This window comes from Aspergillus sydowii (assembly GCF_001890705.1).
Source record: "Aspergillus sydowii CBS 593.65 unplaced genomic scaffold ASPSYscaffold_12, whole genome shotgun sequence".
In the NCBI taxonomy this organism is placed as follows: Eukaryota; Fungi; Ascomycota; class Eurotiomycetes; order Eurotiales; family Aspergillaceae; genus Aspergillus; species Aspergillus sydowii.
Window position 1 is genome coordinate 977,818 of NW_024467870.1, and position 24,300 is coordinate 1,002,117.

General features: G+C 50.5%; 6 protein-coding genes across 6 annotated transcripts; 3 read left to right on the top strand and 3 right to left on the bottom strand.

Moving 5' to 3' along the window:
• Positions 1–331: 331 nt before the first annotated feature.
• ASPSYDRAFT_159648 (serine/threonine protein kinase CLA4) lies at positions 332–2,999 on the bottom strand (the record flags this gene model as incomplete). The annotated part of the gene is made up of 3 exons (XM_040842845.1): positions 332–744; positions 802–901; positions 957–2,999. The coding sequence occupies 3 exons, from the start codon at positions 2,997–2,999 to the stop codon at positions 332–334; spliced, it is 2,556 nt and encodes an 851-aa protein (XP_040699102.1).
• Positions 3,000–4,704: 1,705 nt separating this feature from the next.
• ASPSYDRAFT_49492 (NADH kinase POS5) lies at positions 4,705–6,589 on the bottom strand. Its single transcript, XM_040847843.1, has 3 exons — positions 6,161–6,589; positions 5,996–6,110; positions 4,705–5,941 (listed from the first exon to the last, which is right to left on the bottom strand). The coding sequence occupies exons 1-3, from the start codon at positions 6,306–6,308 to the stop codon at positions 4,873–4,875; spliced, it is 1,332 nt and encodes a 443-aa protein (XP_040699103.1). The 5' UTR covers positions 6,309–6,589; the 3' UTR covers positions 4,705–4,872.
• Positions 6,590–7,148: 559 nt separating this feature from the next.
• ASPSYDRAFT_60995 (putative RNA polymerase II transcription elongation factor (Ctr9)) lies at positions 7,149–12,732 on the top strand (the record flags this gene model as incomplete). The annotated part of the gene is made up of 5 exons (XM_040849925.1): positions 7,149–7,996; positions 8,067–8,382; positions 8,975–9,931; positions 10,006–12,196; positions 12,254–12,732. 5 exons carry the CDS (start codon positions 7,149–7,151, stop codon positions 12,730–12,732), a joined length of 4,791 nt encoding a protein of 1,596 aa, XP_040699104.1.
• A 4,203-nt stretch (positions 12,733–16,935) lies between these two features.
• Positions 16,936–19,477, top strand: ASPSYDRAFT_159021 (uncharacterized protein; the record flags this gene model as incomplete). The annotated part of the gene is made up of 2 exons (XM_040842784.1): positions 16,936–17,425; positions 17,529–19,477. The coding sequence occupies 2 exons, from the start codon at positions 16,936–16,938 to the stop codon at positions 19,475–19,477; spliced, it is 2,439 nt and encodes an 812-aa protein (XP_040699105.1).
• A 744-nt stretch (positions 19,478–20,221) lies between these two features.
• On the top strand, positions 20,222–21,637 carry ASPSYDRAFT_159430 (splicing factor ESS-2 family protein; the record flags this gene model as incomplete). Its single annotated transcript, XM_040842824.1, has 1 exon — positions 20,222–21,637. The coding sequence occupies one exon, from the start codon at positions 20,222–20,224 to the stop codon at positions 21,635–21,637; it is 1,416 nt and encodes a 471-aa protein (XP_040699106.1).
• A 494-nt stretch (positions 21,638–22,131) lies between these two features.
• Positions 22,132–23,901, bottom strand: ASPSYDRAFT_159332 (MID1 family protein; the record flags this gene model as incomplete). The annotated part of the gene is made up of 2 exons (XM_040842816.1): positions 22,132–22,760; positions 22,815–23,901. The coding sequence occupies 2 exons, from the start codon at positions 23,899–23,901 to the stop codon at positions 22,132–22,134; spliced, it is 1,716 nt and encodes a 571-aa protein (XP_040699107.1).
• Positions 23,902–24,300: the final 399 nt, after the last annotated feature.

A 24,300-nucleotide genomic window follows, 5' to 3' on the forward strand; every position in this document is an offset into this window, starting at 1 on the left:
CCTAACCATTCAAGGTAATCGGGGGTGACGCTGACGCAAAAAGCAAAACCAAGCTCATTCATGTCAACGGGGGGGTTTCAAGGGAGCAGGAACGAAACAAGAATAGACGCCAAAAGAAAACGCCAAATTTATCAATGCCAAGCGGCGAGGAGAGTGAGAAGTTTAGCGGGTTGGATATCACTCAAAGCAGAAATTGTTCACATGTCGTAAGTTTCAGCGACGCGTAGATGTCGTCCACATGTGCGTGGGAGCAAGACGTGTAAATCGTAAGGAGATGAGAAATCGATCGGTCTGAGGGACTTGGGGCCCAAAGGGGAGAAGTTGTAAATCACTACTGGCCCGTGTTCTTCTTCCAGCGGAGCAACTCTGCGAGACTGGCGAGGCTGCAGCCCATCTTGAGGAAATCATGTTCCAGCAACTCCTGCGCCGTGGCACGACTGTCCACGGCCACACATAAACAGACGCTGAGAAAAGATTTAAGCTCCTTACTGAGCTTCTCTGGAGACTTGAGTCGAGGGGTGCCATTGGTAGCGATCAAGTAAAGAGCCTTGAGGGGTTCCTCGTTCAAGTATGGGGGTTCAGACTCAATCATTTCAATAGCCATGATGCCCAACGACCAGCAGTCAACTTTAGGGCCATATTCCTTCTGCTTAACAACCTCGGGTGCCATCCAATATGGAGTACCAACCATTGTAGCACGTTTATTCTTGGTTTCGGTCAGCTTAGCACAGAACCCAAAATCCGCTGTATAGTTCGTTAGCACCTCCAATAAGTGCCGGCTAATGGGGACGGTTAACTTACTAATTTTAACATGGCCAGCGCGGTCAAGAAGAACATTATCACTCTTGATATCACGATGGATGATACTCTGGCTGTGCAGGTGTGCCAATCCTTTGCAAGTCTGATGTGCTCGTCAGATAAACATTTCAGTCAAAACGAGAACATACGATACTAACCTCTGTACAGATTGTAGCAATCTGGTCTTCCTGGATCACACGATTATTGTCAATAACATCAGTAAGCGCTCCACCCTCCATGAACTCCATGACAACCCAAAGTTCATTGCTCTGCTCTTGCAGGAAGGAGTCCAAGAAGTTAACGATGTTGGCATGCTGGCTATCCTTCATGACAATAATCTCGTTAACAATCAACTCCTTGCGAGGCTGACTACGCAGGTCCATTTGTTTGATTGCAACCTGGCAACGTGGGCCGTACTGGCGATACAGCTCCCGCGCGACGCCAGAAGTCGCGTTTTCTTTAACCCGCGCAACGTACACGGAACCAGAGGCACCCTGCCCGATTTTTCGTTGCTTGCTGTAGGATTCGTTTGGGTTGTCTTTAGACACGACGGACCTCAGCCTATCCATGACCTCGTTTTCACTCATTGCCGACATGCGGACCTCCTTCTTATGGGGATCAGCCTTCTTAGTCAGAGCAGCTTCCGCCTGTCGAACGCCATCTGGGGCATTATTCTTAGGCGCTTGCTTGTTGGCAATGTTCAAAGGCTTTACGGGCTGCACAGGAGCAGGAAGCTTGCTGGGAGGAGGGCCGTGTGCCTGTTGCGGCTTGCCATTATTCTGACCGCGGGGTGCTGAGGCTTGAGCTCGAGGATCTTGGGGAGGATACCTGCCATTGGGTTGATCATCGTAACGTGACCCTGGGCCCCGCGATGCTCCATTGGACGAATAGTCTCCAGGCCTTTGTCCCGAAGTTGTTGGTGGCGATGGTGCCGGACGTTGAGCTGTTAACTGGCGGGAGGTATCTTGAGGCTGGCGGGCAGAGCCTGGGGCCTGCGGAGCAGGGCGGCTCGGCTTGTAACGGTCATTCATTGATGGCTCAGATCCTCCATATCCTCCGAGTTCTTGTTTGGCGAGAGGTACACGAGTTTTGGGAAGAGAGGCGTTGTAGGCATCCTGTTCAAGCCGGTTCTGCTCTTCTTCGCGCTGTCTGTTACGGCGGTCCTCCTCTACTCGTCGGCGTTCCTGGTCAGCCATTTCCTTCATCTTTTCTAATTGTTGTTGCTGTTCCGTAGCCCTATCTGAACCGGATTTACTCGGAGTGTGGCCAGAAGATGCAGAGCGGCTAGAGTATGATTGGCCACTGTCTAAACGCTGCGCAGGGGCTGGTGGGGGTGGCCTTGGAGGGGCAATCGAACCGCCTACTGAATTGTTGCCATATGATTTCGCCTGACCAGATGCATTGCCCAAACCGGCGTAGTATTGTGGGTTTTGTTCACGCATCTTGATGTCAGAATAAAATTCAAGCACCTCGATCACAGCTTGCGGGTTCTTCTTGTAGTCCTCTTTAGTAATTGCAGACGCAGTCAGAAGTTTCTCCCACTCTGGGGGTAGACCAACAAAAGCCCCTGTTCGCGGATCAAAACCAACGTGAACGCGGTGGCTGAAGTTTGTAGGATTGCTCACACCACCCATTCCGGGGCAGCGCTCGTATATCTTGTCGATCCAGTCGTAGATCTCCTCATCCGTTCTGACCTCACAGGTCAAGCTTTTTGTGGGAATATCGCGAGTAAGTAGGGCCGACTTGGACGTAGCATCTTTGGGGTTGGCTAAACGAATGATTTCAAACGCCATCCGTGTATCTTCCGAACGAGAGACGCCTGTGACCGCGGATAAGGGAATGGAGAGCACCACTTTTCCGGCCTCATTTTTCATAAAATCCAGGCGAGATTCGCGAAGAATCAGGAATCGCTGATTCCATGTTGCTAAGAACTTATCCTCTTTACAGCGTACATATCCCTCTTTGACAACACCGTACCCTGCTGGTCCTGATTGATCTGTCTTGGTCCGAACGAGAGATGGGCTGCTAGTGTTGGGAAACAGCGACAAATTAGCGGTCGTCGGGGTGCTCGGAGAGTCAATGTTCATCTGGCCAAACGATGTTGCTACACCGGAGGTGCTTGGGGCGAGGTTAAGTTTAGGACGGTCGGTGGGTGGGCGAGGGGCTGGCCCGGGATTCATAAACTGGTCTGCGGAATACATGCCGCTAGACAATTTGGTCAGTTGGTTTGCCGTTGAAGGTATCAAAATATATGTTTCTATGTGTCGCATGCCATTGTGACAACTGCGATCAGGGGCAGCCAGCGGGAAAAGGGCCGTGCTGACTTACTTTCCATAAGAGGAAGCCATTTTGGGTGATGATTCGGATGGCGGGCGTCCCAAGAGGCGGGATCACCTCAGAGACGGGAGAGAAAGACTGGCCGAACGAGGAGAGTCGGTAAAGGCCTCAAAAACTGCACTTGTAACTATCGAGATCATTAGTAAGTATAGGAGGTTGAAAATGGAGGTTCTGCGACAGGACTAAACTTGCGATCCAAGGTTTGGGGCGCATTTGCACCTGGATCCAATGCCACAGGGGAACCGGATCAACCAGTCAATGCTTGGGTCGACGGGGGCTAACAAAAGGGGTTGGGCCTGAACCCGGGATTACCAACGCTTTTGTCAGAGCACGCTCGAGTCTCAAGGAAAGAGTCCCCGCGCTTGCGAGGATGCTTCGAGCGCGAGGTGCACGTCTCGAATTCTCCTTTTGATCAGACGCGGTGAAGGAGGAGCAGGGGCCCAATTTGGGTGTCTGGGAAATAAAGAGCGGGGGGTGGGGGGGACACCGGCGGTGGGCAAAATGGAAACGACAGACAACAAAGGACGTAGATAGAAAAGAGGGAAAGAGGTGAATAAAAAGCGCTCTTCAAAATGACACTTTCAGGGCCTTTTCAAGATAGGTAGAGAGCCTTAGAGAGCCTTGGGTCGGGAGGGATGAGGAGGGAAGCGAGAGCAGAAGATGAATGGCAACTGGGAGGTTTCACCACCGCTGGTTGGACTTGGGTGCGAGGCTCCAGAATCCCTGAAGGGGGCGGCGGCTCTTTCGAGGAAAGACTCCTTTTCTTTTGCCGCCAACGCCCTATTATTAATTTGCTGGCCTTTGCTCATTCAGTTCATACTTTTATTGTCATATTTCCCTATTCCAATGCTTATCATTTCAGACACCTTCTATCCACACAACTATAACTGCTGGCAAGTTTAAACCAAAAGAACCCGAGCGTGAGACGAACTGTTGGTGTGCAAGGGATTGACATGGAACAGGGAGACTCAGCAATAGCATCCGAGTCCCAGGAGGATATTCTGGGCTCTATCTCCAATGAAGGAGTTTGCGCCCAATGGTGGCTCGATTCCATTTCATTATTATTGTCCGAAATCCTGATTTGTTAGTCAATTGGGACTTCCGAGCAGAGACCGAAGAGCTATGTTTCACCTTGATTCGCCGATTGAAACAGCGATCTGATCAGGATTTCGGAATTCTCGCTGTTTAGTCTATCATCATGGATGGATAGCTGGAGAGCTCCCACTGCTAAAGGCCTGCTATTGATATTCTATGTCCAGGCAGGCTATTGAAAAGCCCCGGATCTGGCACTTGTGGTGGAAAAGCGGTGTGGATATTAGATAGTATACATATAACAGCAATTCGGATCTTGGTTGTCCAGAATTTTGTTATATTTACTTTGCAGTATATTTTGAAGCTTGGGTCAGAGATGCATTATTGTTGTACGGATACGTACTGGCAGTGCTCCACCAAAAGATTGGTTCATAGGAAAGGTCCACAGGTTTCCGATTTCACCCCTTAATCAATTTTTTGGTCAAATTGATGAAATTTGAGCTTTGAAGGGGCTGTTGACGTGAGAGTGCTCTTGGATGGTTGAAAAATTAGTTCTCTATGGAGATGTTCGTGAAGGGGTTATTTGTTGAGGATATTACTTAGAGAATAATATAGATACAGAGTAGTTGAGTGCGGTGAACCCCCCGAGGGCCCCAAGTAACTACTATACAGAGATGGACCAAAGCTCCATCCATTGCTAGTTTGCTATTCCCCGAACGGGTAGTTAAATTTGAGCAATGAGTTCAGCCCTCCTACCCACCCATCATGGGCTTCGCCATCATGAGCCTCGCTGCCCATGACCCTCCGCATCACGCACGGTGCCCCGCCCTGCCATTCATTCTTGCCGTGCCTCATCTCTTCATTCCACACCCGAGCTTCCATTCCGGCTGTCATCCCTTGAGTCATGTTGACACCATCAATACTGATTTCCAGTTCCCGTCCTCGGTTCTTCTCGCTCAGACGAAGCGTAATTGGTGTGCTAGCCGGCAGAACTAAGGGCCTGAAGCTGAGGCTTCGAGCACAGATTGGTGTCAGAAGTACTGCTGGCACAAGAGGATGAACGATACTACCTCCGCTACTAAGACTGTATGCTGTACTTCCAGTCGGCGTGGAAATGATGATGCCGTCAGCCACAGCTTCTGTGAGAAATCTTCCTCCCACATATACGTCCACAATGGCAAGGTGCGGCTCCTTTCCGCGGTGGATGAGTATTTCATTCATCACATACAGTCCCTCACTTCCTATACCTTGAGCAGGTTCTGAGCACTTATCTGCTACAACGGGATTTCCATCGGCGGTAAACAACGCCACTTTAAGGCGGTTCCGCATCAGAATACGGGCTCCTCGATTGAACCCCATAGATTTGCCGCGAACCGACGACCATCCCGTAATCACTTCTGATTGTTCTTCGGCACCTAAGGAGTGAGGAACTCCAAGGACAGAGGCGCGGTCTCCCACCCCTGCACCGGACATGTACACTTCGCGAAATGCACGCTTATATTCACTGAACTTCCACTCGCCAAGGAAGCCTAGCGTACCCATGCTAAACGACAGCATTGGCGGAACATTGACGCACGTAGCGAATAAGGAGGAAGCATGCAGAATCGTTCCATCGCCGCCTAGTGTGACGCTGAGATCCACTTTCCTATGTAATGCACAGGGCAGCTTCTCCAAGGGAGCCGAATAAACGGGGAACGGCAACGACAAATGTACTTCTTCCGCAACCTTCGGTTCTAAAATGATGCCAAGGGATGGATATGTAGACATTGTGTGACTAGATGCCCGAAAAAGATTAGCGTATGCGTTCCCAGCACATTGTAAGCCATACCTGATGAATTCAATTAACGAGTGGGTGACCTCTGGCGCACAGTCTTTCTTCACGACAAAAATGTTTCTGGGGGCCGCGGGCCACTGAAGAGAAAGGAGATCGTTCTCGTTCGACTCTAACCGTTTGTTAGCGAGGAACGTAATGGTCTTCAAAGCTGATGCACACCATGATAGCTAGGAATTAATCGCTCTGGAAGAGTATCAACGTTTCGAATTTCTTGTCGTTTCAGGGAGCTTGAAAAGTTCCGAGTCCATGATAATTGTCGTGTGGCATTGATCCTCAATGATTGCAGCCGATTTATCACCGACCGCATCGTGCCAAAAGTGGTGACTTTCGACTCTTGGTTTCTGGGGCTGGCAAAACGCCGAATTTATCATTAAAAGAGTGTCGGTCTAATCGTCAACCTGTGGTATCTAGAGTGTCGTGCTTGGGGTTTCTCTTGACATTTCCTAGTGCAGCAGTTGAGATAGGATTCGGCCTGGCAAGAGGGAGGCACTTATATTCGAGAAGCGGTCATCCTTTCCTGTATGAATGGGGGAGAGAAAACCAAGATGCGTGCAAGAGGTAAAAATAAAGCCTCCACTGGGGAATTCAAGGCTGAGACATCTGCTTGATCGAGTGCAGAGTTGAAGCCTCCAATTCCCCAGAATGATCGGCGATCTCGGGCTCTGACCGCCCTGAGGGCGAAGGAAAGTTAGCAGCTCCCAACGTCATGGCACAATCCACGGTGCCTGCCTGCTGTTCTTGCTAGCCGATGTTAGCCTGTCCACAAGATCGGGTGCATCAGCCGTCATCCATCAATGCTTGGATTTCCCAACTCCTTCAACTCTTCGATGTGATTTCTGGGATGTCCTTCCTGCATTTTCTCCATTCTCTTCTTCCTGGATGAAATGGCCTAGCCTCGCCCATCCATCCCTTCTCTTGTTCTTCGCCCGTCTTGTTCGTGTGAGACCTATTCTTATAGTATTTCATCCTGTAAGTAAACACCGCTGTTTGCACCCATATACCATGCGTTTGGACACACCTGTTTCCCGCAGAATGGTCGCGTGATGCACTCCAAGAATTCAAATTAACTGTGGTTGCAGTCTTCTTGCCCTGGAGAAGGACAGTGTCGTGCTTTAGTTCCCACCCATCCATACGATCCCCCACCATCATGAACGGAACAGAGGTTCGACAGCGGAAGCCGGCGGCCGACACGAAAGAACACACCCATGCTTCTAGAGATTCTGAGCCACGCCTCAAGCATGGGATACCCATGCAGGTGCTGCGTTCTTTGCTTCTCGCAACCTGGTTCAATTGCTGCTGCGTTGTTATTCTGTTAACGCAGTTAATCGGCTCCCCTCTGTACTTGATCAAGAAACATTATTATTACGCCTGGATGGCATCCACCAAAAGATCTTTTGGACTGGTCATTACAGCCCTTACCGAATGGGGCTGCCCGACTTATGTCCGGGTTAGCGGCGACGAAAGTGTACGCGGGCACATTCACATTGCCAGCGATGGGCGTCTAAAGACAACCTTTCCCGAGCGACTCGTCATGATTGCGAACCACCAGGTGTATACCGATTGGATTTACCTTTGGTGGATTGCGTACGCGAACATGATGCATGGCCGCATTTTCATCATTCTTAAGGAGTCCCTGAAATATATACCCGTCATAGGTCAGGGCATGACGTTCTATGGCTTCATCTTCATGGCTCGGAAATGGCTATCTGATAAACCACGACTACAACACCGCTTAGAGAAGCTGAAAACCCAACATACGGGTTCTGATTCGGGCTCGCCGAAATATGATCCAATGTGGCTTTTGATATTCCCGGAAGGAACGAACCTCTCCCTGAACACTAAACGACGAAGCGATGCTTATGGTGCTAAAAACTCGTTTCCACCCCTGCAACATCAAATTCTTCCTCGCTCGACTGGCTTATTCTTCTGCTTACAGCAGTTGAGAGGAACCGTTGACTGGGTATATGATTGCACTATTGGCTACGAAGGCCCTCCGTAAGTCACGATGCTTCTCTGACATACATATAGCTGAAGTGTAACTGACGATACTGTTTCTGTGGAGTAGAAGAGGCAGCTACGCTGATAAATATTTCACCCTTCGGTCAACGTATGTACAAGGACGCCCACCGACTTCCGTCAACATGTACTGGAGGCGTTTTTCAGTTGGAGATATACCTCTGGATGACCAGCAGGAGTTTGATGCCTGGCTTAGAGCACGCTGGACGGAGAAGGATGTGTTACTCGAGCAATACTTTGAAACTGGGCGATTCCCATCCACTCTAGCTGGCAGTATCGAGGTTGGCAATGGAGATGCAACCCAGTCGGATGCAGCCAAATGCGGGTATGCTGAGGCCCATGTCCGCTTGGGCCATTGGACTGAAGTCAGTCGGATATTTAGGGTGGTATTCGGCCTCGCTTTTCTCTGTCGGGTTCCTAAACTTACAGGGCTCTTAAACACGGGCTCTTAGAGTCAGAGCCATCTCTTCGAAGAACTCTCCGCCTATTACTTTGGCTTTATTCTGAATAATGTCTACTCCTATCCTTATGACTGATCATTTGGGTACTTTCTTTTTTACTGGCTCTGAAGGGTTATAATTTAAACTTTTTCATTCTGTGCAGGAGTCAACACACTGAACGAAAAGGATATACACGAGTTATATGTAATGAACAATTAAATCATAGAGAAGTTGTGATGAATGTTTAAAAACATCCATGGTTTTTAAGAAGTAACTTGCATGAAGTAAATCCGGTTCTTGGGAGCTGGCGCCACAGACCGGCGGTGTGCACCAGCCACAATTCCACTTGTTGGGCCTCAGGCACTGAAATTCCCAAATCATTGTCCTCATCGCAAACTAGAGCAGTAACAGCTGCAGGCAAGTGAAGGCGCTGTCACTCTTTCATTTTGTCACGCAGCCAGAGAACCCGTCGAATATTGTCTGTCTAATCTGACTTTTGGAACAAGTATGAGTTGAGTTTTTTATACGGCTGGCCCTCGTACTCCATTCTCCGACCGAACTTTCATATCCGCGCTCCAAAGCTCGCGCTGTCGATTGGAGAAGTTCGCACACGGCCGTCATGGCATCTCTACAAAATGGCTATGCAAACGGTATGAACGGGGATGCATTTCCTACAACCGGTTCCCTGGCCAATCTCCGCTTCTCGGACATTCCGTCTGCCATCGATATTCCTGCATCCACACTCGACAGCGAAGTCGAAGTCAGCCTTGAAGGGCTTCCCGACGACCCGACCGAACTCTGCACGCTTCTAGAGAACGAAAGGGCCGCGAAGAATTTCTGGGTAATCATAGCGCTCGCCTATGCCAAACAAAGGCAGATTGACCACGCGATTGACATCCTGAACAAGGGCCTCGCGTCAGTTGCTCAAGGAGCTACGAAGGAGAAGCTCGGGTTACTGGGTTGGGTATGTTGGCTTTATTTGCTGAAAGGCCGAGAGGCTCCCCGGGTGATATCAGATGGTGGTTTAGGCACAGAAGCCAAGACCAAGGACTACTACATCCAGCAAGCGACGGGAATACTCAACGAAGCTTCACGATTGAACCCGTCCTTTCCGCCACTTTTCCTTGCTCGGGGTGTTCTATCCTTATTGCGCGCTTCGTTACATCCCCCGCGACCGGTACGACCTGGAACCGTTGATAATTCAGAGAGAGTGGAATCATTGCGACAAGCTCTCAAACAATTTGATGAGTCGTCCAAAGCGTTTGGGGGTAGAAACGTCATGGCAATTCTTGGGCGTGCAAGAGCGCTTTATCTGCTTGGACGTTATGCTGAGGCGCTGGAAGGGTACCAGAAGGTCTTGGTGAGAATGCCTGGATTAAGTGACCCAGACCCACGGATTGGGATCGGGTGCTGTCTATGGCAATTGGGCTTCAAGGATCAAGCAAAGGTTGCTTGGGAACGTGCCCTAGCACTAGTATGTTGCAACACTATAGTGTATCTCCTGGTCATTGCGATGGAACTAATTTGGTTGTCCGCTTCGTTTTGTAGAACCCTGACTCGAAAGTTGCCAACATTCTCCTTGCGGTATACTACCTTTATGACAGCTCTCGGCATGCTACTACGGACCCAGCGTTCGGTTCTTTGTACAAGCTGGCAATGACACAATACACACAGAAATCTTTCAAGTTGGACAAGGAGTATCCCATGACCTGCGCTCTATTCGGTGGTTATTTTCTCTTGAGAAAATCATATTCGACGGTCGATACCCTTGCTCGCAAATCAATTGAAAACACCGATGTCATGCAGATAGCTAGCGATGGATGGTATTTGCTCGGCCGAAAATGCCATTACGAGGGCGATTTAGTCAAAGCAGCGGAATACTACAGTCGTTCCGACCAGGCTCGGGGAGGTGGTGATAGGGGATATCTTCCGGCCAAGTTCGGCTCCGTACAGATGCAAGTCTCTAACAAGGACTATGACGGGGCTAAATTCCAGTTGGAGAAGATCATACAGCAAACAAAGAATCCGGAGTGTATGATGCTCCTAGGAGCTCTCAATGCGGAAGAGGTATTCGCAGTACAGAGAAGTGGGAGCAAAGAAGATAAATCGGCGGAAATCAAGAAAGCCATAACCCTTTTCGAGGGTGTTCGCGCGCTGTGGAAGGATGACAGTAAGAATATTACACCAGATGAGTCTGTCTTGGTCTATCTCTCCCGGCTGTATGAGCAGTCTGCTCCTGATAAGAGCATGCAGTGCTTGACGCAACTGGAAGAACTGCAATTTGCAGATATACCGGATGAAGAACGCCCCGAGAACGTCGAAGACGAGGAGGAAATCAAGGCTGCACTTCGAGTGAATCTGCCGCCCCAACTTCTCAACAACATTGGTTGCTTCATGTACCAAAGCGAGAAGCTGGGCCTAGCTCGCAACATGTTCCAAGCAGCGCTCGACTCTTGTGTCCGATCGCAAGAGAAAGAGAGTGAGCTTGACACTGATGCGCTGGTTACAACAATAAGTTACAACCTTGGCCGGGCATATGAGGCGTCTGATATGCCAGATGAGGCGAAGAAGATCTACGAGGGTCTCCTGGAACGTCATAACGACTATACAGAGGCGAGCGCGCGATTAACATACCTCGCTCTCCGCCGTAGCCCAACAGACGAAGGGCCCAAGAAGATGGCCAAGCTCTATGAGTCCGATTCGACAAATCTTGAAGTCCGTGCTTTATTTGGGTGGTATCTTAGCAAATCCAAGAAACGGGCTGCAAACATTGCTGAGGACCATGAACAGAGGCATCACAAGCATACATTGCAGTACTTTGACAAGCATGACCGATACTCTCTCACCGGGATGGGCAACGTCCACCTGCTCTTTGCCAGAGATATGCGGCGCGATACGGATCAGGAGAAGGAGAAGCGTCGCAAGATGTACGAGCGTGCTGTTGAGTTCTTCGATAAGGCACTTCAGTTAGATCCTCGGAACGCCTACGCAGCGCAGGGCATTGCAATTGCACTGGTGGATGACAAGAAGGATTTGAGCACAGCAGTGCACATACTCTCCAAAATCCGCGATTCGCTTAAAGATGCCAGCGTCTACCTAAATCTGGGTCACGTCTACGCAGAATTACGTCAATACACACGCTCGATTGAGCACTACGAGGCAGCCCTATCAAAGGACAGGGCCCGCGACGCCCAGATCCTGGCTTGTCTCGGTCGCGTCTGGCTCCTCAAAGGCAAGCAAGAAATGAGCCTCGCAGCAATGAAGACAGCACTGGATTACGCGCAGCGTGCGCACTCCGTCGCACCAACCCAGGCCCACTTAGAATTCAACGTTGCTTTCGTCCAAAACCAAATCGCCTCTCTAACCTACAGTCTCCCTGAAACACAGCGAACAGTGCAAGACGTCCAAGACGCGGCCGGCGGCCTCCGCACGGCAGCCGATACCTTCGGGCGTATCGCGCAGGTCAAAAACCCGCCTTACCCGGCAGAGTCTCTCGAACAGCGTGCCAACATGTCCAAGACGATTATCAAGCAGCTTGATCGAGCCCTCCAGAGCCAGAAGGAATATGAGGAGAAGAATGCCGCTAAGCTTCAGCAAGCTCGTGAGGCTCGTGAGGCCGAAATCCGCCGTCGCGAAGAACAAGTCCAAAAGGCACAGGAGGAGGAGCGCGAGAGGAAACAACGTGTTGCTGAGGAGCGACAACAGCTCGTTGAAGAAGCTCAGAAGTTAGCCGCCCAGCGTGCGGATGAGGAACGGGCGCGCGAAGAAGCTGAGATGACGACTGAGTCCGAGACAGGCGAAAAAGTTAAGAGGAAGAAGAAGACTACAACATCAGGCAAGAGGAAGAAGCAACGCCGCACGGAGGATGACTTCATTAATGACGACGAGGGTGAGGCGGGGGCTGCGCGTAGCTCTGAGCCTGATGAGAGTGGCAAGGAGGAAAGCGCGCCGAAGAAGAAGAGACGGCTGGAGCGAAGATCGAGAGGTACTTCTTCCAGTGCTGGGAAGGCACAGAGCAAGTACAAGAGTTCTGAGATGGTGGTTGATTCGGACGACGAGGAAGAACCCGCTGCTGCTACGCCGGCAGGTGGTGGTGATGACGAAGGGGAAGAGGAAGTCGTACAAAGGCGCAGAGCCAAAGTGACGAGGCGGGTTGCAGACGACGATGACGACGAAGAGGAGGATGCCGCTCAACCAGCTGGAGACGATGGAGACGATGATGGGGGCTTGTTCAGCGAAAAAGAGGACACGGAGATGAAGGATGGCGATGAGTAGACAAGACTGCTCGCTGCGTTTTTCAACCTATTTGTTTTCTATTCCATCACTATGTAGTTTACATTTCTTCGACACCTTCATTGTTCTTATCCTATATGATATATATTTGGCGTTCGGATGAATGTATTTTCAGACTGGAGCTTCTTTTAATGCGTGCATGCAAACAGAATTGAATTACGCGTGCTGAGCCTAACTTTTCCCACATTGACAACACACGGCCACTGTGTCAAGCAGCAACCATGAGTAGTATATCTATGTATACGAGGGGCCCGATTACATGCTGAGACTCCACAGGGATACAACTTGCAACCGTCGACTGCGAAGTGTATGTATCCTGTGCCCTCCATCTGGCGCAGTACGGAGTACTACTACTTAGCTCGCCAAAACCACGGTTAGGATTGTGATGAACACACAACAATGTCTAAATGGGAAAGTCAATGCCGGACCTCCGGCCGTCATGATCTCTTGAGTTCAAAGTGGTTGAACGGCCGAGGGCGCTGTTAAGGTTCAGATCTGAGACGTAGGTGCGGTCTTTGGCAGCAGAGCACGGGGGTTCAACTGGCCGGATGATTGTCGGGTTTACCCAGAAGGAAGAACTCGACGAACACACTAAGGAAACCAGCGAGGGAAGGATCGTCCTCATACTGAATCCTAACTTCGCAGTAACTCGATGTCAATACGAGTCAATTCGGATAATGTGTTCTGTGGTTGGCCAAAATACGTAATGCACCCCCCCTGTCGGACGGGAAACAAGATACGCCCACATTAACCGATCCCTGAACGACGGACGGTAACAACTAACGACCCCTGTCGACAGTGCTATAATACCGAGTCCCAGGGAATTGTGCGGCGTGTCTGCCAGCCTGGGGCAATTCCTTGTGAAAGCTGGGGAAGACGGCCCATCCTTGTCCAACCACTGCCACAGGGAGATGGACCTGGGAGTTCGACCTGTCGGGGTGCGTGGTTTGGTATGACCTCGCAGTCCTTGTCGGTGAAAGTCCACGAGGGTCTCTTGTGTCTCTCTCTGACACTTGAGCTCGAATTCAGACGTCGGTCGACGCAACTATGCAGCACAGACTCGCTCAAGAGGACAGAGCGACGTGTTTGTCAGTTTGTCAGTTGTCCAGACTCCAGACCCATCCTGATGGAGTAAGGAACTGAAACTGTGTGGATCAACGAGGGAATTACGATCGCGAGTCGGAGTCCAGCCCAACGACCCGGCGTGGGAGCCTGACAGTGACAGTCTGACAGATGGGAGGACTTTCCTTTGATAGGAATCGAAAGACGTCTGATGTCTCGGGAACACCAGGAAACCCGGCAGAGCGGTCGTGGACTATAGAAGCCAGAAGAAAAAGCAATATCTCAAGCGACAGATGACATATCCAAAGGAAACGACTCGTGCTGGCTGCAGGTACCTGATTCTCTGGCGGTGTGATCGCCAGCAGCAGAGCGGCAGCTCGTGTCACTGCGTCATCCTGCGTCTGGGTGCGCATGTGTCTGGCTCCAGGATGTTTGAGGTTGTTGTCTCTTCTATTTCTGGAAGTCCGGGCTGGACATGTCTCGTGCTTGATGATCCAGCGGACCAGCGAGATCCATCGCTGGATGGATCATATTATTTCGACAATTGTAGACAGCGAACTGCCGATGCGCACACAGACTGACACCCGATCCGAAGTTGGAGCCGATTGTATGGAGATTCGGGGGCTCGCGATTATGCGTTGGCGCATTAATTATTGTTGTTCCTGGCCTACGAAATATGCACCATTCACCGAGCGCTGGCCGGCAAACATTGTACGTATTAACATTGTATTATTATTGAACGTCTCGCTTCTTGAAGTTGGCACTGGACGATCTTTGCCCACCGCCAAGACTCTATCTGGCTCCTGCATGCCCATCGCATTCGCAGTAAATCAAGAGCGACGGGCGCGAACCACGGTAGCAGGCGAGCAGTGCCGAAGAGTCTCGCGACTGCGAGCGTCTTTGAAAAGAGGATGCGACACGGACGCGACAATCGCCTCAAGTCGCAGGATTCCGCTAAAAACTACAATTTTGGCCGGGCGGCCATTCACGGACTTTGTCTCGTGCCTCGGGTGGAGAGAACGTTGAAAATCGGGGAGTGGAAGCGAATGACGATCCAGGCGTGCCTGGATTAACTGCCAATTGACGTCCACAGTTGTTTTTCTGTGCTGTGGGATTGTATTTTTGCTTCTTCTTTGACTTGCCGTGGACCGCGTCGGGTCTTATCCTCGGATGCTCTGACTGCGGTTTCCACCGTTCGCCAGCTTGTGAGAAGTTTGGGAACTTGAGACTTGAGAAGAGTTTGCCAACAGTCTCAGGACTCTTCCAGACTCTCTTGTGACATCGCAAGTTCTCCGGTGCTCGCAACAGCCGTTGTCTGTGATGTTGGCTGCGGTGGTGACACGCCAATCTTCCAGTTCCATGGAGGTTCGATGCATCGTCACGCACTCACCAAGACACTAACTCTAGCGCTAACTCCTGCTCAGGCCCCATATTTGGGACTCTTGGGCTTAGCTTCGTTCTCTGGTTCCCGCTTCAGTCAAGATAATTTCGCGGCAAAGGGCCTATCTGGCGGTGATGGTCCTTTCTTTTCCCCTTTTTGACCTCCTGAGCACCAGATCCAAAGGAACCAGAACTCCAGAGGTTCGAACCCACCGCCGATACCTGCCCAGCACAGTCCGTGTGGGATGCATAGCGAGTCTGGAACTGCATGGTCGGAATTTCTGGCTTTGTAACTTGTCTGCTCCAACCAAGGGGATAAGCGTCGATGCAACGGCCAGCCACATCCCAGCCCGCCCACGCCCAGGAGCAACCATCTTCGAGTTTATTCGCACCTGGAGGAGGCTAAGGATGGGGCGGGAAGTTCATGTCACATCCCTGCCGTGCGGCGTGTATCCCGGCCGCTGCCTGTGACAAAGGTTTCTTACTACTTTCGTTTCTCTTGTCGAGCACCTTGTCGACGTCGATAGTTATCTCGATGGAGAGGTGGGATCCGATCGATCAGCGTTCAACTGACGGGGCACGCCGTCTGTACCGTGGAACTTGGGCGACAATCATCAAAAATAGTCGTCGCCGGTCACCTCGGAGGTTCGCGACGGACGGTATTACTACGGTTTCCTGGTCCCTGCGCCGTACGCACTGCGTCGGCGCATCCCCCTTGTAGCCTGATACCATCCTTATGTACGTGTTAATGTAGGAGCTTGCCGTCGCGTGTCCCTGGCCGCTTCCTCCGAGTTGGAGGCTTGGAGCTGCTCCCTTTGCCATGGCACAGGTCGGGAAGTGAACCTGTGGCGTTGACATGGGTACGAATGTGACTGGAAGTGGGCTATCTGAATTCTGAAAGAGCGCGTCAACCCAAAAGTCGATACTGGCGGGGGTAGAATAAAGCGATGCTGTGCTGCCATGGGTCCCCATCCAGATAGCTACTTACGCACATCATCCAGTAGTAGGGAAGCGCACGCCGTAGTGCTATGGTCATATTTTCTTATTATTATTACAGGCTGGTCTATAGGAGTTTTTATTTTCCCTGCCTCACCAGCAAATATTATTACCACGGATATTCCCTCACTTGTTGCTCTTCATCAACGCGGGCTATCCCACTTTTTTTTTTCCGTTCCCTTCGCTCTTCGCTCTCTTTTCTCCCTCTCAGTCTCTCCTTTTTCGATTCCCAAGGTGTTATAACCTCACTCAACTGTACTCCGTGCAGCTCACTCGTTCTCCCTCCTTTCCCTCACCATTGTCGCGTCCATTCATTCTTTGCTCTGAATCTGTGCTACAGATTCCTCTGACCTGGCTGCTATCATCGCTGTCGCTCCGGAGGCTAGTGCACGCTTCCTCCACAGGGTTCCAATTGTTTCTGATCCAGACTTCTCCTCTTGCGTCTGTGACAATCGTCGTTCCATTCCTTCAGCTTCACTTCAATTGAGCCTACCTCTTTCTCTTCTTGTTGTTTTCCGACTTCACCCCCCATTTATATACTTAGCGTCTCCCTTTCTTCGGACAATCCTATTGTCTCATTCACCTTACTACCATGGTCCATGCCAGGGCCCGGCCATACCAATCCAAGGCGTAACCGTGACCATAATAACCGGCCCTACACCGGCGAACATCTTTTGACTTGAACAAAGGCCACCAGATTGTTCCGGCCCTTTTGGACTTTGTGTGTGATACCGACATTGTTCCACCATGCCATTAAGTCCTCACTTTTCTGTTTCAGCCCCTCGCCCAGCGGCGCAGGATCTCGACCGGCCGTCCACCGGAGCATCGAGCAGTGACGCCCCCGACCATTCGGTCCATATGCGCTCAAGGTCAACTGCTCATACCCAAAGCCCTAAAAGATTGTCCGTTTTCAGTGGGCGTTCGAGGAGCAACACAACGACCTCTACATCTACCTCTATCAGCTCGTCGCGTCGCTCCCCGTCCTCTTCAATGACATCCAACGAGAACGCATCCTCGCCCTTCACGCATGAAGACCGCGCAGTTCCCGCAGGCGGTGCGCGCCATGACCGGCATGAAAGTGTAACTAAGTCGCTCTTCCTACGTGGAAGCCGGATTCTGCGCCGACAAGGGAGTAAAGTCAATATTGTTGGTACCCCGGAGGAACAAGAGGAAATGGAGAGCGAGAAATCTCGTTTCGACTTTAGCCGTCACCATAAGACACGGTCGAATGATGCCCGTAAGTGTCCTCTTCCTCCCCAGCTCCGAGTATCTGCGGAAAGTTGCAAATATGCTTCTTCCCGAGGATATTTAATAGCACGTTTCTTATTGGGTTGGTATAGATGAGCAGAGGAAGCGCCTGATTTCTGATCCTTTCGACTTCCACCACTTAACTCACACCAGCCCGGCTCAGTTTCAGTCGCTAGGTAAGACCCGGGAGAATGATTTGGTTACGGAATTCTCCGCCATCAGGGCATCCCAGAAACCTGTCACGAATCTCAAAGGCATCCGGGCGGATGATATCAATTTGCGAAGCCTTTCGGCTGAGGATCTTTCACACTTCGTGATCGGTCACGACAGCGTTTACCCGTCACCGGCTAGTCCACCACGTTCGCCCGGCGAGAGATCTACTAGCCCACGGCAACTAGACTCGCGGCCCCTACGAGAATCGCGGATTTTTGAGAACTTTTCGCGGCCTGTATCAAGGCATCCTCGAGTCGATGTACCTGCTTCACCACCCCGTGCTTCGTCGCCAAGATTGGCGTCGTCTCCTGAGATCCCAGAACCTTCACCTCGGGTGATTGATGAGATTCTGGACTTGGATTCTCAACAACAGCCATATCCGGAGCATACCTACTACACAGATGATGACTCCATGCCCGCCTCTTCGCCGACAAGCCTCAATTTGGAAGGCATGATCCACTCTACCTTGGGTCATGCCATCACCACTGATCCCAACAACGAAAATATGGATGCGAGAACTGTGTCGGCACTAGCAAGTCCCATCTCAGAATTGGAGGATGTTCCCGAGGAGGACGAAGCAACACATTGGCATGACAGTCCAGAGTCTGGACAATCGGATTGTTCAAGAATACTGGATAGTCAAGTGTCGCCTAAAACAAATGTCGCCCCAAAATCTCACCTGTCCATTAACGTAGCGCAGGAACTCTCAAAGAAGTTTTCCGAGGCTCTAGGGTCACCCACTCTTCCTCAATATTCTCCGGATCGAGGCCACACGCCGCATGACGACAGAGCCACTCAAATTGCACTCCGACGGCAATCATCGGCCCATCAGAAAACCGTCCATGAGACAATCTATGAATCTTGGGATGATGATATTGACTACTGTTACGAACACGCAGCAGAGTCAAATTCTGATTTCGACTGGGGTCGCGCTTCATTAGACGAATCTCGAAAGGATGGAATCGCGGTTACTGTTACCAAATCCAACCAGAGTGTCTCATCAACGCAACCTTCGGTGTCTTTTTCTGACCCAAAATACCTTGGCACGTCGGTGCTATTGACCCCTGACTTGGACACCAACGCTTCGCGCTCAGCGCCGGGTTCCCGCTTGGCTACAACGGCATCTAGTGCTGGCTATGGGGGTGAAATGCGTATCCAGAGAGATGGAGTCCTTTCCCGGCCAGTCAGTTCTTCAGTGTTGTCAGGAGCTCTGACTAAACACATCTCTCCCGATACGATGTACGAGGACTATCTCGCGGCTGATGGGGAATCAGACCGCCACTTTTCCTTCTGTTCACAGAGCGGGTTTCAGGCTGTAGAGCAGCCCGTGTCTCCTCGAAGCAGCTTCTCCCCCATAAGCAAATACAACTCCCAGGAGAGTCTAATCCTGTCCCGTGCTGCTTCAATCGTACGGAAACATCGGTCATCTGTTTCCACCACGAGCGTGCCCGAGTTGGTCCACAGCCTTGCGAGCAGCCGCGACTTTTCTACTTCGGACCTCATGCTTCCTGGGGAACAATCCGAGTCGGTGCACCAGGACTCCTCTTCCCATTCCTCCAGCCATCGGCAGACAAAAAGCCTGGCACGGGAAATCGAGTCCCAAATCATGTCCCGTCCAGAGAGCAACAACAGCACCGATTCCACAAAGTTGATGGGCGCCTCTGTTCACGACCGCGCCAAATCCACATCCGAAGTGGAGGCTGCTCCCCTGGTGAACAAGGCTGTCAGACCCGAACTTCCTCCAAAGAGCGCAAATCGGAAGAAGGGTCGCACGACATCATACTCCCTCTTTCCATCACCGAAGGTTCCCTCGCCCGCGAACGCCTAAGTCTCATCACCCTTTGGGCCCATTTTTTGGCCACTTATTGAAGATGAGTCTCTTGACTTCCTGACCCCGGAGTCTTCACGGCTCTCCATCAACCAGTCATACACCTTTTCGACGACTTTATGAGTTCTCATTTTGAGTTGCATTACAACAATCTTTTGCGATGAATTTCTTTTGACATAACCTATTATTTCATGCGGTCGTTGACGAATATTTTTGCATTTATCTTAGCATTTCTCAGCGGTCTGTTTCCAAAAACAAATGGTTCGAACATCGAGGGAGTATTACATAGTATTTATTCTTGGGCATGGGCGGACCGGAAAATTGGCTGTATAATCAATCATTCGGGCTTTTCTCTTTTTTTTTTTTTTATTTCGTTTTTGGTTGGGTTTGTCAGCGCTAATTGTCGAGGTCTGGTTCTATTTCATTATACATAGAGGCATCAGACAGTCGGCCATTTATTGTTACTTTAGTATACTATAGACTAAGGAATCTCAAAATCATCCACAAAGCATACAAGGTAAGCTATCAACTTCAGACAGGAAGGCGGTATACCAGGGCGGTGGGCTATACCGCCTTCCAGTCTCAAATATTCTGTCACACTTTGTCTGATGGCATTGCCTCAAAGTGAGGTCTTTTTGTTCGTTCTCCGTACACACGCCATCGATACTATAGAGATGATGCAAAACCCCATCTCTTCGGATTGATTCTTTCCACAAAATCACGCTTTTTAAACCCATCTCCGCGATGTCTTCCTCGAAAACGCTTATCAAGCGCGACAACGAGACAAGTCTAATGCCGCCGCCTCCCCCAAAACGCATCAAACGTCCTTCCACCGTTCTTGACGAAGATATCTACACCGATGCGCTATCGCATATTATTGCGCGAGACTATTTCCCGGGGCTATTGGAATCACAAGTGAAACAGGAATACCTCGATGCGCTAGACTCAAAAGATAAGGAATGGATTACAAGTTCGAGGAAGAAGCTTACGGAGCTGATGAATACTCCTAAACGGTCTCGGTCTCAGCTTGATTCGGGGTCTATAACGCCGAATTTCAGAGGCGCAGGAACTCCTGGCGATACACCGACAGGCTGGGGTGGTGATACGCCCATGTCTGTTGTTTCGGCGGCGACGACAACAACAGAAACGGAAACAACGCAAAAAGCTACCCGTCCGGATGTCTCGAAAATGGGTCTGCTTGATTTTCAATCCAAATATACCAGCGAGGATAACGAGTCTTTTAACAAGCTATTGGATAAGCAGAATACCAAACATCGAGAGAAGTATGCTTGGCTCTGGAGCGGGAATAAAATTCCGACTGCACGGCAAATTGCCCACCGTCAGCGCGAAACGAAACGTATAGAAGCGCAGGGTGGCAACCCAGATCAGCAGAAGCAAGTTGCTATAAACACGGATTTTGATGCCCGGCCTGCCAAGCCGGATGGGTGGAAGATGGAGGCGGAGAACTCGCTGATGTTCTTACCTTCGTCTGTTGAGGACTCGTACGAGACTATCCAACAGAAGGCCGAGGCTGCTTCCCGCGCCGGCCCTAAGCGGGTCGTATATCATAATACTAGACTTCCAGAAGAGAGTTTCTCGGAAGCCAGCAACGGCCCGCCGCTCTCGCCATCGATATCGGCGATTCAAGATGCGATTGCGGGCAGGCCACGTCAGACAGAGACAGAAGCAGGTTACACTGGAGGCGAAACACCACGGATAAACGGATATGCATTTGTTGATGAAGATGAGCCCGAAGCCGAACCTACCACATCCCGGAACGCTACTGAGTCCGAGCTCAATGATCTCCATATCCTAGGTAAAAGCGACGCAACTCCGAATCCATTCGAGATCAAACAGAACCGTCGCCGGGAAGATCTTCACCACCGCATGGTCGATCGTGTTGCTCGCACAAAGCGGGCCGAAAAGGCCACGCAGACCACCAAAACCCCTATCACAGCTACGCCTCGGTTCGCGAGTAGTCCAAGGCTGGACTTCGGTCTCCGCACTCCTGTTTCAGCCACGCCTGGCTCTGGTGGGACAAACAAAGCGCTGACGCCGGCGGCGCAGAAGCTCCTGTCCAGAATGGGAAGTACGCCCAGGCGGGAGATGTCATCTTCGCTGAGGGATATGTGGACACCAGCGTCGAGGAAGCAGAAATGAACCCTCCCTCCGTCTTTTGTTTATCTATTTTGTTCTTGCTGTTCTACTTAGCGAGGGGTTGTATTTTTGGAACTACGGGGCCCCTTACCACGAATAGGGCGTACAGGAGTAGCGAAGGACTGGTTTGCTGATTTTGAATCGCGTTACAGAACTATTGATTATTATGATACCACAGCAGACGACCTTATGCTAAAAGGCCAATTTTATACTATTTCTTAGATCATACACTATATTCTAGATCATACGTGGACTGGGCCCAACATTTGGCTAAACGTCAACATTATGACCGTAGGATCCTTCAGGGCGAAGGGTTGGGTTTCTATGTGATTTGATTAATATCGCTAAACATCAAAGCTGTCAATAAGGGCGAGTGAGGACGACGGCTCATAAAATTGTGGTGAAGTGACAACATCATAAACATAGGATGGGTATATAATATGAGAATAAAAACACCAAAGGCAGGGCTTCCATGAATATGTATATTGTCGTGTGGCCTAAAAGGGCCACAACACGGTTCCAACAATCGAAAATGCCATCATAGTAGACCACAAAGAATATGGTACCTGAAATCTCAGTCCGGTGCTGACCCGATACGAATACTTTGCCCTATCGCCATCTGGACATGAAAACTCTAAGGCCATGGGGCATTGTCGCACTAGGTCATGGCATAACGTCAAGTTAGGAAGTTTCTCACTGTAGGGACCGGGCTTGATAGTATCATCAATGAATCCAATCCGAGAGCGTTTTATAAGACGCGTGTCGAGCAACTCGGTGATGCGTGTGCCATTGGGGAACGGTTGTCCTATGTTGCGGATCAAGAAGCCGTTGTTTGGTTCAAGGTTCAAAGCGTTATAATCGTCACACTCGGGGATAGTTACGGCGCAGAGCCATGTTTTATAGGCATTCGCACAACCGGAGCAGTTGACAGCCATGGAAAAATTGGTTTCACTGCTTGTGTTGCACTGAATCTGCTGAAGAGAGTAGGTGAAGTTTTTATACAGATTTTCTGCGTTGTCGTCATAGCTTATCCCAGTTTCCGATAAGCTCATTGATGGGTTATAAGGGACTGCTTGGGCAGTGTTGGAGCAAAAGCCTAATTTGTGAATAATTTCGCAATTGCCATCTTTGCTCATTAGAAATTACCCGGGTGTGGCTAAGTATGAGAGTGAGTACTTACTCGCTTTTGTCTTGAACGGTTCGGCCTTCCAGACCGTCCCGCCTCCGCCGACAATCCCATTCCCAGACTTAGTGGTGTTACTCGTCGCTAGGACGCCCATGTAATTCGAGCTACGATTGAGGCCAGTGATGGAGAATTGCTCCCTATTTTTGGTGGAGCTTGTTTCGACATTGGCTATCTTGCCAGCTCGCTCAAGGGCACAGTAGGATTGTGACAGACCAGACAAATCCGATTTGTCCGCGTTGATTATGAACAGGGTGTAATTGGCTGTGTCGACCTTTGCAATTTCTTCGGTAAAATAGAGCAAGGCAGTTGTCGAGCCCGTATCGGAATGAAGCGCAACCTGGTCATTAAATTTGTGGAAGAAGTTATCTGTGGACACTGCCACTTGATAGGAATAGGATCCAATAAAATCTGAAGACTTCGGCGCATGTATATCAATGTAGACATCGGACTTTGCGAGCAGAGTCGTGCTCATATGCCCTTCCGCGAAAGTTTGAAGTTTCCGCTGTTCATTGTCCTTTTCCGAAACATAGACCTCCAGGGGCTTCGGGGCCTGCCCAATATCAGATATCGACTCTTTAGGAATGGGTTGCCTGCATATAGTGACAGATATGTAGACTTTTGTATTTTGGCTCTGATCATTGCGCGCATCGTTGGGGCTGTTGCTCGCCGCAGAGTTCACCGAAAAGAACCATCGCTGACTCGCGCCTACGCTAATCTCGTGCGCCTCGAATTTATTGTTCTCGAGAGGTTCCACTGTTGCGTCTTTCGGAGCCCGGCTGATGAGGTCCAATCTCGATGTTTCGCCCATCTCATCTTCCCCCTGATCTATGAGCAGGCCGTTGAACGAGCCAAGGGCATACGGAAATCCAGCAGGTGTATCATCTTTGGCAATTAAACCGCCAGGTCCTTTCTGCGTAGTAAGATGTGGGGGCCCAGCGACAGTAGCCAGCGCGGGGGCAATGACGGCGATAAGCAGGGCGAGTAAGATATTGAGACTCTCCGTAGCACCAGAACGACACTGTCGGTGAACGGCTTTTCGTGGCGGGGGAGAACTGGATGGTCCGATCCATCCTCGGGCCATCGCGGCCACCCGTGTCATCTAAGTATCATGTAAACACTAGAAAATTGGAGCAAGCCCCTCTGACGGCGGAGGTGCCGACTTGTGAGGGCGGAGATGGATGGGATTGAGTTCGAGTCATGCGCAGGATGTACAAATTAAGTTGGCTTAACTCAGTTGTATCAAATCAAGATATGCAGCGGCGTCATGAATGATCAGTGTTCGATGGAGGAAAGGCCTCAACAAGGCGGACAAATCCCTAAAAAGATGAAGTCCATGCGATAGTTTTCTGCCTGGCGCGGGATGCATCTGCCACATTTGTTGATACGTCCGCACCGCCACATCTCGGCACTGACCAAAAATAGCGTTTATACTAGTACTGAAAATACGGTCCACATACAATGTTAAGTCAAAGAACGTTGA